This window comes from Balaenoptera musculus, chromosome 19, assembly GCF_009873245.2.
Source record: "Balaenoptera musculus isolate JJ_BM4_2016_0621 chromosome 19, mBalMus1.pri.v3, whole genome shotgun sequence".
Classification (NCBI taxonomy): Eukaryota; Metazoa; Chordata; class Mammalia; order Artiodactyla; family Balaenopteridae; genus Balaenoptera; species Balaenoptera musculus.
In genome coordinates this window covers 7,547,305-7,560,173 of record NC_045803.1, presented here as the reverse complement: position 1 = coordinate 7,560,173, position 12,869 = coordinate 7,547,305, and the positions used below count along the sequence as shown (strand labels likewise).

At 50.6% G+C, this 12,869-nt stretch overlaps 1 protein-coding gene and 2 non-coding genes across 3 annotated transcripts; all 3 read left to right on the top strand.

Moving 5' to 3' along the window:
- Positions 1-2,689: 2,689 nt before the first annotated feature.
- RPS11 (ribosomal protein S11) lies at positions 2,690-5,176 on the top strand. Its single transcript, XM_036833266.1, has 5 exons — positions 2,690-2,974; positions 3,659-3,790; positions 3,989-4,064; positions 4,394-4,523; positions 5,000-5,176. The coding sequence occupies exons 1-5, from the start codon at positions 2,960-2,962 to the stop codon at positions 5,121-5,123; spliced, it is 477 nt and encodes a 158-aa protein (XP_036689161.1). The 5' UTR covers positions 2,690-2,959; the 3' UTR covers positions 5,124-5,176.
- On the top strand, positions 4,192-4,281 carry LOC118886018. The gene has a single exon (XR_005017648.1). It is a non-coding gene; the product is annotated as a small nucleolar RNA SNORD35 (small nucleolar RNA).
- Positions 5,177-10,168: 4,992 nt separating the features above from the next.
- Positions 10,169-10,240, top strand: TRNAE-UUC. The gene has a single exon. It is a non-coding gene; the product is annotated as a tRNA-Glu (tRNA).
- Positions 10,241-12,869: the final 2,629 nt, after the last annotated feature.

Here is a 12,869-nt window from a genome sequence, read left to right as displayed (position 1 = left end):
AATGTTATTCAATTTAAATTTAAATAACCACATGTAACTAATGGCTGTGTTATTGGACAATGTAGTCTATAATACCTAAAAAGATAAGCCACAACTATATCATGTAATAAGCTTTAAAAAATGCATTAAACAACAAGGACCTACTGTATAGCACAGGGAACTGTTTTCAATATCCTGTGATAAACCATAATGGAAAAGAATATGAAAAAGAAATATATATGTAAAAAAATGCAGTCGTCCTATAGATTGTCCATAAACATTTGAATAAATGGATCATGCTGTGCCTCTTGTTCTGCACTTTGCTTTGTCCACATACAAATTCAACAGAGGGTAGACTAGTTTGAAAGACACATTGGCAGATGATAACAGGATGACAGCAGTTGCTTCTGCAGAGGGAAACGGGGTGCGCGTGTCCGGGGAGAAGAGTGAGGGAAAGATTCATCTTTCACAACTTACTTTGTACTTTTAGAATTCTGTACCATGTGCGTGAAATCCCTATTCAGAAGTCATCGGAAATTTAAAGATTAAAAAATGAAACATGTCTGGCAGTGTTTTCATTTCCAGATTGGTTGACTTACCTCATGTTTATTACGTGCTTGCAGAGTAGTCCATGATCAAGCTATGCCAGGATTTACCCATCTGCCTGTAAGTGGACATTTTGGTGTATCTAATTCTCCTCCATTCCTTTGGTCAGTTATTCAACAAGGACAAACTGAGCACCTACTATGTGACAGTCACCAGAAGCCCTGGAGAACAAAGGCAACGAAAATTCCTGCCCTCATTTTAGTGGGGAAGAGGAAACAAAGGATAAATAAGAAAGCATGAAAGGGGACGGGGCAGGGGGAGTTTGGAATTAACATATTCACACTACATAAAATAGGTAAATGACAAGGTCCTACAGTATAGCACAGGCAAACTATACTCAATATCTTGTAATAACATAATGGAAAGGAATCTGAAAAAGAATATATACACATATATATGTATAACTGAATCACTTTGCTGTACACCTGAAGCTAACACAACATTGTAAATCAACTATACTTCAATTTTTTTAAAAATTGGAAAAAGATCAAAAGAATAACATTTTGTGACCTGTGTAGAAGTTTGTTGGGAGCACAGATTTTATGTTCTAAATGCAATGCTTAAAAAAGTCTTTACTGGGGAATTCCCTGGTTGTCCAGTGGTTAGGACTCTGCGCTTCCACTGCCATGGGAACTAAGATGACACAAGCTGCACGGTGCAGCCAAAAAAAAAAAAAAAAAGTCTTTACTAGACTCATAAGTGAAAAAAACAAAACAAAACAAAACTCATGTTTTCTTCTAGTACATTTATGGTTTCATTCCCCAAACCCACCTAAATTTTACATTTACACATCAGAAATTTACTTTGGCATACAGTAGGTGGTAGAGATCCAACTTTATTTTTTTTTCAGATGGTTGCACACTTGTCCTAACATGAAGTCACTGAATATTCTGTATATTCCCCATGGGTTTTATTTATTTATTTATTTATTTATTTATTGTGATAGGTAAGAAGTGGATTTATTTAGAGAGAACCACACTCTGTGGAGTTAGAGCACTGGTAAATTTTAGACCAAGACTTAACTAAGGAAAGAGGCATAAGACACCTATCCGTGCCAAGGTCTGGAGTTTGAAATCTCCCAACAAGGTGCAAGTCAGTTAGAGCGTGGACAGCTGTCAGGGTTGGTCGGGTTGTTGCCACCACTGCCCAGAAGGGGGCCAGGTACCAAATAGGTGCTCATTAAGTGTGAAGTGACTGTAAAAAGGACTCAAAGCTTCCTTCTTTAAAGGTTGGTGATTAAGAACGCTGGAGCAAGACTGCCCAGGTTCAATTCCCACCTCTGCCTCTCATTTTCTGTGAAACCTGGAGCAACTAATGCCTCAGTTTCCCCATCTGCAAAATGGGAATAGTAACCGAACCATACTTAGAGTGTTAGCACAATGCCAGGCACATGGCAATTGCTGTTAGATTTTGCTTTACAAGAATTTATAAAACAATAAATTAGTATTCAGTTATAGACGTGCACTGACCAACGCAGTAGATACTAGCCCCATGTGGCCATTTATATATAAATCGAATAAAATTAAAGTTAGGGCCTTTCTCACCTTCTGGGATGGCCCACACTCTGTCTGTGGAGTATGTTTCTCTCTAAATAAATCCACTTCTTACCTAAAAAAAAAAAAGAAAAAAAGTTAAAAATTCAGGTCCTCAGTCGCACGCACCCCACTTCCAGTGCCAGTGGCCACTGTGTTGGACAGCGCAGATACAGAACATTTCCATCACAGCGGAAACTACTATTGGACAGCGCTGTTACAGACAATCAGAAGAACGCCTTTTTTTTTTTTTTTTTTTTAATTTTATTTTTTCACGAAACCTTTGGGGATGAAATGGCCCATAGAGGAAAACAACCTTCATTAAACTGCACCAAACTCATGGGTAGTGCCCGCCCCTCACAAAGATGGCGGCACCGCAGAGCATGCATGCTCCTAAGACTTTCCGGTCTCCAGTCCTGCAAAAAGATGGCCGCCGCCACAACCCGTTTAAGCCCTGCGTGGACACAGCCACGCTGTCCCCAAACCCCACGTGGTCCCATTCACCGCAGAAACAAGACCGCCCCCGACAACTCTCGCGATAACAAGGCTGGCCACTCTTTCCCAACGTGACCTAGCGCGCTGGCGCGCAATGATGGCCTAAGAGTCTCGCGAGACAGTGTCTGTCTCTTCCCGCCCCTCTGCCATTAACGTCATGGCAGGGTCCGTGCGGTCTCCGAATCGCGTACTTGGGTAGGGCAGTCCGTCAATCAGAGTCTCGCCAAGGCTCCGCCTCAAACCGTGTTACCCTGCCCCTCTTTCGTCACTTCCTCTCTAGTTTCTGTGCAATCGATAAGGAAACCCGGACGCCGCCGCGGCTTTCCTTTTTTCAGGCGGCCGGGAAGATGGCTGACATTCAGGTTCGGGCTCGGGACTGACGCAGACCTAGCGGGGCCCGGGCTTCAGGGGCGTGTCCTGGAGAGCGGGACTCTGCGCCCCAGTTTGGGGGTTAATTCTGGGCGTCCTCGATTTCCCAGGGAAATTCGGGCAGAGGGCGCGTGTCCTGGCGTTAATCTCGATTGGCGCCTCCTAAATCTTAGGAGCTCCGCATTTAGGGTGTAATTAAGGCTCAAGCTTTTTAGGAGTTATCTTTTTAAAACCCAAGGTTTACAGAGTGTTTTTCTGGAGGCCTTAGGCTGTAGGGTTAATCCTGTGAGAACTGAGTCCTAAGGGCTACTCCAGGGAACCCATCGTTTTGGTATTTAATTTTGGAGCCATATGTAATTAATAAGGAGTGACTCCTGGGTGGGTATCTTTGTGTCTTGGAGAATAATTCTTGCTGAAGGGTGTCCAGGGTGTTAGAGGGATGATTCTGTATCTGGGTTTTAAGGGGTGAATTGTGCAGGCGGTGGAAGGTGCTTTAGACCGTAAATACCGACGTAACCCCGGGTTTACAGTTGAGTCTGGGTTAGAGGTAAATTTGGGTGAGTGCAGCGTTTGGGGAGTTAAATACTGCAGAGGATGGGATCTGGGGGGTTTGTGAAGCTTTCCAGACCAGGTTGCTGCCTGCTGCAAACTTACCAGCTTTCATCTCATCCCTGTAGACTGAGCGTGCGTACCAAAAGCAACCGACTATCTTCCAAAATAAGAAGAGGGTCCTGCTTGGAGAAACTGGCAAGGAGAAGCTCCCGCGATACTACAAGAACATTGGTCTGGGCTTCAAGACACCGAAGGAGGTATGGGGATCCTCAGAAGAAAGAAGGAGATCCCTGTTTCCCTGCACGTGTGCCCAAACTGAGTTGCCCTATCCACATCTGAGTGGCTGTTACTGGGGCTGCTGGGAGTTGTAGTTTTTGTGTCTACAGGGAGGCCACACCCCTTGTTCTTTTCAGGAACTACCATTCAGGGCTTGCTAATCCTCCTTATTCCTTCAGGCCATCGAAGGCACCTACATTGACAAGAAATGTCCTTTTACTGGTAATGTCTCCATCCGAGGGCGAATCCTGTCTGGTAAGTGAGGACCTCTGGGGGCTTGGGTTCAAATTCCCGGGTCTGAGGGAGGAGGGGCTGGGGACACTGAGACTCCAGGGTCCTGGGTGAGGAAGGGGTTGGCAGACTCCTGGTTATGGGGGGCACTGGCAGATGATGTTTGTTATTTTCACGATGGTCTTCAGATGCCCACCCCGGGCACTGCTGAGAAAGCAGTTGGCACAGCTGATGCCAGGAGCAGGGCTTCTTGGGAACCCTGCTCAGCGGCCCCTGATTCCCAGCATGCCCTGGGCTGCCCATGGCTCCCTTCCCTATGGGGCCTGACCCGGGATCTGCCCCTTCTCCCGCAGGTGTGGTGACCAAAATGAAGATGCAGAGGACCATTGTCATCCGCCGAGACTACCTGCACTACATCCGAAAGTACAACCGCTTCGAGAAGCGCCACAAGAACATGTCTGTGCACCTTTCCCCCTGCTTCAGGTGAGCACGGTGGCCCCAGGTAGCCCCGGTGAGCCGCCCTCCCAGGCAGAGAGGAGGGGGTGGGCTGCACAAGAGCCTGGGTGACTTGGGGCGTGCCTTGGCCGTTAACAGGACGCCCTGGCTGCCGGGTGAAGGTAGTCACCTGTTGGGGGTGGGGACGGTTTGTGAGGGGACCCTGTATCACCATCTTTGGGAGCCTCCTGTTCTCTGCAAAATGGAGATGCTAGTTGGAGGTCTTCTGTCCTGGAAGGGTCGGAGCATCCTCTGCATGGTATTGAGTTTGGCGCCTTTCATAGTTAGCGCTCAATAAATAACGACAGGGCGGCATGCAGTGCAGATGGAACTGGAAATAGCAGCTTGGTTGGGGTTTGGAGGAGCCAGAGGTGACAGGCCTCCGCCTGGAGACAGTGAGAAAGGTGCCATTAGGGCCTGCTTGGGGCAGAGTCCCTCTGATGTGGCGCTGCTCACCCCCACAGGGACGTCCAGATTGGTGACATTGTCACAGTGGGCGAGTGCCGGCCCCTGAGCAAGACGGTGCGCTTCAACGTGCTCAAGGTCACCAAGGCTGCCGGCACCAAGAAGCAGTTCCAGAAGTTCTGAGACCAGACCCCTGCCCACTGCCCCAAACAAAATAAAAGTTATTTCCCCAGTCACGGGCCAGGTTCCGTATCCATGCCCTTATCCGAGGGAGGGGGTGTCCCTGGGAATTAAGTGGGGTTGATGTGAAAGAGGGGGCTGTTTTTCATCCTCTGGGGGCGTAAGGATGGGGACCAAGTCCTGCCTCCTGCCCTTTCGTCTCTGGGTGAAGACAACCTGTACCACGAAGCTGCCCCTCTCTGGTCTTTTGGTCCTCGTCAGCTTTTGGTGTCGGAGTACACAATGCCTTCTACTTGGTGTTGAGCTCCCCCTGCAAGTCTCTGGGGAGGAAGTGAGTGAGGGTGGAGGTTCCTGGGTTCTCTAGACTCTGGGCCCTTTCTGGCCTCCGAGGGGAGGGTAAGGAAGAAGTAGTGGCCCTCTGGGCTTTGCTGGGGGTCGGCACGTGTTGGGTGGGCTTGAGGAGTACGCAGCTGCGTGGTTCGGAACTATGAGGGTCTTGACTTCAACCTGGGACTGTGTACCCTGACGGAAGGAGTGGGGCAGGGAAGCAAGGCACCCACCTTCCCCCTGCATGCTGCACCGTCGCCTCCTAAGTGGGCACCATGCCCATTTGCAGATGAGCAAACTCATCTGAGGGGGCAAGTTCTCTGCCTGGGGTCCCAAGGAGTAGCTGAGCTCCACGTGTCAGATGATGGACACTTTCTTTGCCTAAGAATGCAAGTAAGGAAATTGGCCTTGAAGTTAAGTCGCTTAGTAAGGACAGCCAGCAGTGCGGGGGGGGCTGCAGGCTGCTCAGAAATGGCTAGGAAGTCCGTAGAGGTGGGACTGATCTGGGACAGACCAAGTGGGGTGGCCTTGGGTGAGGAGAGAAATTGGAGATGGGGAGAAAGGGGACAGAGCCAGGCAAATGAAGGGGAAGAGATTTCTGACAGGGCCGGACATGGTGACCTTGACTGTCAGGGAAAAAACCTGGGAGATGGAGAGAGCTTAACAGTTGGTAATGGCAGGAGGGCTTTCTGTTAGAAGCAGAGAAAAATGGGGAAAGGAAGAGGGAACTTGAGTGTCAGATACAGAGATCAGGAGAGAGATTTGAGACAGAGCCCTCAGCTGAACACCGAACAGGGACGGAGACCACAGCCCAGGGACAGACTCAGATTCCAGAGACAGAGATGGGCCTGGAGAACAAGACAAAGAGGCACGCGTGGGGTGGGTGGCAGGTGCGGACGGAATGAGAAACACCACAGAGAGAGACCCAGGGACTTCGGGATCTGAAGCAGAGACCCTCACCAGAGCCACAGCCGGGCAGAGACGGAGGCACAGACAGAAGGGAGGTGCCGGAGTCGCCCCGCTGCCTTCACCCCTCGGGGCCTGGTGCTGCTGGGGTCCCCAGGTCCCTGCCCCCCATGCCTGTACCAGGGACTGAGGCACACACTGGTACAAGGGTTGGGAGACAGGGCCGTGAGGAGAGAGGAGCCGCCGCTGCTGCCTCCCAGGACTTGGCCTGTGGACCGGCCCAGGGGCTCCTTTTTACCCAGGCCCAGCGAGGGCGGGGGTTCCTGCCAGAGGAAGCGGGGCCGCGTCAAAGAGGGCAGGAAGGGGCAGGGACGGGTCAGAGGGGGGCACCGCCCTGAGGTTCAGCCTGCACGCCTGCCCCACCCAGTGCTGGAGGGATGGAGACCCTGAGGAGGGGGACTGGGACCCGGGGGGCGGGAGCAGAGACCCAGCGGGGGATCTGAGGCCACTCAAGGAGCCCCCACCCACAGGTGTTTCCGTTTGGGGTGGGGCCGCTGTGTTTACAAAAACAACAGCCCGGCTCCCCTGCTTCCTCCCTGCGCGGTGGGTTCCTGGGCGTCTCCTCCGCACCCCATCTCAGGCTACCTAGTGTCGGGTGCAGCCCGTGTGCCTGGGGGCACACCCGACAGGCCTCCTCGTGGGTCAGCTCACAAGCTCCAAGGAGAAGGCTCCCAGGGCTGAACCAGTTCTCTGGCCTGATGAGTGGGAGAGGGCTTTACCTGCCTTTCTTAGAGACCTGTGACAGCTAGAGATTCGACTCCTAGGCCCAGGTCACAGCCTCAGAGCTTCCCCTCTGCCTACCTGCCTGCCCCCATCCTCACTGCCTGCACCCCTGACTTGCTCCCTCTGAGCCTTTGCACTGGCTCTGTGCCCTCTGCCCCTCGGAACCTCTAACCCCAGGCTTCCACCTGGCTCCCTCCCTCATCCCTTAATCTCTAATTCTCACCGACCTCTTTCCACTTGGGAGAACCTCCAACCCTCCCAATCTCCCTTCCCTGCTTGAATGTCTTACATAGACAGGAAAACGCGTTTATGGCATATTTGTTGTACAAATCCTGTAAGATATTGCACGTTTATTTGTTTACCTGTTGACCCCTGGAATACAAACTCCCAAGAAGACACGGAATCTCTGCAGCCTCAGCGCCTGGAACAAATTGTAGGTGCTCCAAACATGTTTAGTTGAGTGAATTTATTTATTTGTTTGTGTATTTTTGGCTGCACCATTCCTTGACCAGGGATCAAACCCAGGCCCTTGACAGTGAGAGCACGGAGTCCTAGCCACTGGACCGCCAGGGAATTCCCTGAGTGAGTCCATTTAAAGTTAAATCCTCACATTCTCACAGGCCAGGCTTGACCCCTAGTGTTACCCGAAAACTGGGTTCACCTCTGGGTGGGTGTCGAGCCAAAAGACACAACCAAGCCAAACATCAGGAGAACAAAGGATTTATTACCTGCAGCAAGTAAGGAGAACACCGGGGATCTTTCCCAAAGCAGTGTCTCCCCAACAGCAAAACTGGGGAAGTTTTAAGCTAAGGGGACATGCATATTCATGAGGGGGCTGGAGCAGAGAATTCAGCACAGAATTGGGGCAAAGGTCGCCAGAGTCCAAGCTTTAGTTGATTGAAGTCAGGAGGGTCAACATTTTTCTGTCCTTCACCTGGCTGGGGGCCTTAGTTCCTGAAGAGCTCAAAAACTGTATCAGATTGTTCTGTACATCCCTTGAGGAGGAATTAGGACTCTATTTTATTGTTGAACTATTGTTTCTTGACTGCTTTTCCTTTTCCCTTTGTTCCCTAACTTCCCTTAAGATCAAGGATTACTGAGACCTGTTCAAGGGCAAGCACTGCAGCCAGGCTTAGATCACAAAACGGCTTAAGCCAAAATGGCTTCTCTTATGTCAAGAAAGCCATTCCTGGTTCTTTTTCTCCGGGGACCCCCTAACCTATCTGTTTACACTAGGTCTCAAGGCATGGAGTAACCGGAAGCAGTGAACATGCTCAGAAACCTCCAAATGTAAGCATTAAGCCTGCAGGCTCTGTTCCAGATTCTAGCCCTGCTGTCATTAGCTGCGTGACCTTGGGACCTTGGGCGTGACTCCCCCGGGAACCACAGAGCTTCAGTTTCCTAATCTGTAAAATCTTGCCTCCCTGCCCCATTGGGAGGATGAAATATGCTCACCTGTGTTGTTGGCGGTAGAACTAGTTCCAGTAAGTGATACTTCTTAGGGAACTGATTATGTCGCATTCCTGAGCCTGTTGTTAGAACAAAGCCCAGTGATGTTTTAGTGTAGCAGGCCCTGAGTCCCCTTGGGCAGGCCCAAAGACAAGAGTCTTTGGCAGGTGGCCCCAGAGGTATTAAATGGTTGTGGAACCCTGGGTCTACTATAGCAAATCCTAGTGGTTTGTCATGGGATCTTGAGATTATTTTAGCATGCTTCTGGAATATTCTATCGCATGCCTCTTATAGGAGGCCCCAGTGGCCATTTTGCAGGGAAATTAGCTCCAAGCACAGTTTCATAGCAGGGTCCTGGCTTATGATGACAGCGGGTGTCAGGCCTGTTACATGAAAACAGGGCAGATATTGGTTACATCATAATGTATCATGGCCTCACATCTGTCACAGCAGACCACAGGAATGTTCTACTGTAGCCAGACTGGCGAGCGTCATTGCAGCCCCCTGCGGTATTACAGCAGGATGTAGTAATAATGGATTATAGTGGGGCCTCAGGGTCTTGTAGCAGGTTCTGTTGGTGGTTGCGATACCCAGGTTATATGAGAGCCGGCGCGTGGGTATTATGTGTGGAGCGGGCACCAGGATTCATTTAACGGGCCCTGAGGTCTGTGAGTGGAGTCTAGGGAAAGGGGATCAGAGCAGGTGCGTATGTTTGAGCAGCCCTCCTGCTATATTTTAACACTGCCCTGAGCCCATCATGGGAAAACCCTGGGGTCTCACATTATAGGAAGTCCCAGCTCCCAAACCCACGGATTGTTTCAGGGGTGAGTATAGATTCTGCTAGAACATTCTAACAGGATACCAAGGCCGTTCTAGAAAAGTTTTAGGGACATATTAAGCCAGCCCAGGGTCATTCATTATTGGCTTCATTCATTCTGCTAATGTTTCCTGTGCTGGCCCCTGGAGATGCAAGAGTGAGCAAGACAGATCCAGGGCCTGGTGTCTGCGAGCCTACCATCTAGTGCACCCCTGGGGACCTTAACAGCATCCTGAGGTGGGGGGGCAGTATGGGGAACAGTTTATTACTATGCTCTACTATGTGCCTTGTGCCAAACCTTTGAGTCATTAAAGCTTCTCTACCGAAGTAGGTATGATTATTATCCCATTTCACAGATAAAGAAACCGAGGCTCAGAGAGGCCCACCTGGAAGAGGCAGGATTTGGTTTTGAACTCAGGTGTGATTGCTTCCTGGGGTCAGTAGGGGGCACTACAGTGCAGGTGCAGAGAGGAGGGGCGGATGTTAAGGTGGTGATTCAGGGAGAAAGCTCGGAGCTGCCAGGGGCAGTCCCCAGGGACCAAGGCGGCTTCATGGGTGAGTGCTCCACGCTGTCCAAGCAGTTGTTCCGAAGGGACCCGCACTTGGTTCGTTTTGAAGTTGGAACAAAGGGCCCCACGTTTTCATTTAGCATTGGGCCCTGCACATTAGTAATTGTCCTGCTGGGGCTTTCTATTGCTTTGTGATGGGCCCCTGAGGACATGATAGTAGGCCCCCAGGGGATTTAAAGGGCATAGGCAGAGGGACTTCCCTGGTGGTCCAGTGGTTAGGACTCGGCGCTTTCACTGCCGTGGCCCAGGTTCAACCCCTGGTCAGGGAACTAAGATCCTTCAAGCTGCACGCTGCGTGCCACACCCCCCAAAAGAAAAAGGGGGGGGCATAGGCAGGGATCATTAGAGCATAGGACCCTGGGGATAAGACAGGAGACAGCCAATAGATGCTGTAAATGGTCCCTGAAGACATAGCAGGACCCCAGGATACTTAGCAGGGATTCCCAGTGGGTATTAAGGGACCTTGAGGGCTTTTTCTTTTGTAGCAGGAAAGAGGGACATTATGGGGAATGTTCAGGCCGACCTCTGAGAGGCCTCTTGGCTAAACCCTGAGGCCATTCTAACAAGAGGGAGAGAAGATCAGAATGGGGACTTTACAGCAGGGTCACGGGAGGGCACCTTCCATGACGTTGACCGTGGTCGGCTGGATAACGATCCCTCAAAGAGGTCTGTGCCCTAATCCTCCAAAACCTGTGATTATGTGACCTTGTATAATAAAAGGGACTTTGCAGATGTGATTAAATTCAGGATGCGGAGATGATCTTGGATTATCCAGGTGGGACCAATGTCATCACAAGGGTCCTTATAAGAGGGAGGCGGAGGATCAGAGTCAGAGAGATGTAAGGAGGAACACCGAAGTCAGAGAGGAGAGAAGGTGCTGGCTTTGAAAATAGAGGAAGGAGCCATAAGCCAAGGAATGCAGGCAGCCTCTAGCAGCTGGAAAAGGCAAAGAAATGGATTCTTCCCTGGAGCCTCCAGAAGGAATAGTCTTGCGGACCCATTTTAGATGTCTGACCTCCAGAACTGTAAGAATATGTTTGTGTTATTTTAAGCCACTAAGTCTGTGGTGATTGGTTACAGCAGCCACAGGACACTAATACAGCATTCTAGACCCATTGTGGACGGCCGCTGATGCAGGATCCCAGGGCGCATGGATAAAAGCCTGTGGGAATTTTCCCAGAGCTCCATAGAACACAGAATAGCAGGCCCTTGGTATGTTTTAGCAGGACCCTAAAGACTTCCTGGTGGGAATTCCCTGGCGGTCCAGTGGTTAGGACTCCAAGCTTCCACTGCAGGGGGCATGGGTTCAATCCCTGGTCGGGGAACTAAGATCTGGCGTGCCGCGCAGCGTGGCCCCAAAAAACACACTTCATGGTAAGGCTAGAGGCATTCTAATAGGGTCCTGGCAGGGCCCCTAGGGCTTAGAGAGGACACCCCAAGTTCATTTTGGTGACCCTCAAGGCCACATGAGGGAAGACTGGACATATTTTAGCAGGATCCAGGGAAACTTCTGAGCACGCAGGGGGAGTACTGCAGGATCCTGGGGACATGTTAACAGGAACCAAAGGACTTTTTGGCAGGACGGGTAGATTAGGGGTCCTGAGAAGTGTTGAAGTGACACCAATGGGACATTGTAGTAGGACTGAGGACACCTAGAGGAGCTACCCAGGGACAGGTAAAGCAGGAGCTGCAGAGGGATGTGAGCATTATAGATGGACCTGGGACCACTGGGAAGGCCCCGAGGGGCAATGTACTTGGGTCCTGGGAGCATAGTGGCAGGAACCCAAGGGCTTGTCATCAGGGCTCTGGTGGCATTATTTTAGGGTCCTAGGCAATAGAGGAGAATCCTACGGGCTGTGTGAACCATTAGAGTAGGACTCAGGTTATCAAAAGGGGATACACACAGCGTGTAGCAGGACCTGAGGGCCCTTTTTTTTTTCTTAAACTATTTTTAAATTTTTATTTTATTTATTTATTTTAAATTTTATTTATTTATTTATTTACTTTTGGCTGCGTTGGGTCTTCGTTGCTGCGCACAGGCTTTCTCTAGTTGTGGTGAGCGGGGGCTCCTCTCACTGTGGTGGCTTCTCTTGTTGCAGAGCACGGGCTCAGTAGTTATGGCTTGCGGGCTCTATAGAGCAGGCTCAGTAGCTGTGGCGCACAGGCTTAGTTGCTCCACGGCATGTAGGATCTTCCCGGACCAGGGCTCGAACCTGTGTCACCTGCATCGGCAGGCGGATTCTTAACCACTGCGCCACCAGGGAAGTCCTATTTTTTTATTTTTAGGTCGCACCAGGCAGCTTGCGGGATTCCTCAACCAGAGATCCACCCCGGGCCCACGGCAGTGAAAGTGCAGAGTCCTAACCAGTGGACCGCCAGGGAATTCCCTGAGGGTCCTTTTTTAGTGGGGTCTCAGGATGAGGGAGCAGCAATCTAGCTGTATGAGGGGCCACGGCAGCAAGTTCCTGGGAAATGCGGAAAGTTTCTTGCCTGGTAGGGATGTTATAGAATGTCCTAGAGAGTCTGTCTAATTGTTTCTATTTTTCTTTTTTTTTTTTTTTGGCTGCATTGGGTCTTTGTTGCTGTGCGTGGACTTTCTCTAGTTGCGGAGAGGGGGGCTACTCTTCGTTGAGGTGCACAGGCTTCTCAGTGCGGTGGCTTCTCTTGTTGCGGAGCACAGGCTCTATGTGTGCGGGCTTCAGTAGTTGTGGCACGTGGGCTCAGTAGTTGTGGCCCACGGGCTTAGTTGCTCCATGGCATGTGGGATCTTCCCAGACCAGGGATGGAACCCGTGTCCCCTGCATTGGCAGGCGGATTCTTTTTTTTTTTTTAATTAATTAATTAATTTATTTATTTCTGGCTGTGTTGGGTCCTCGCTTCTGCGCGAGGGCTTTCTCT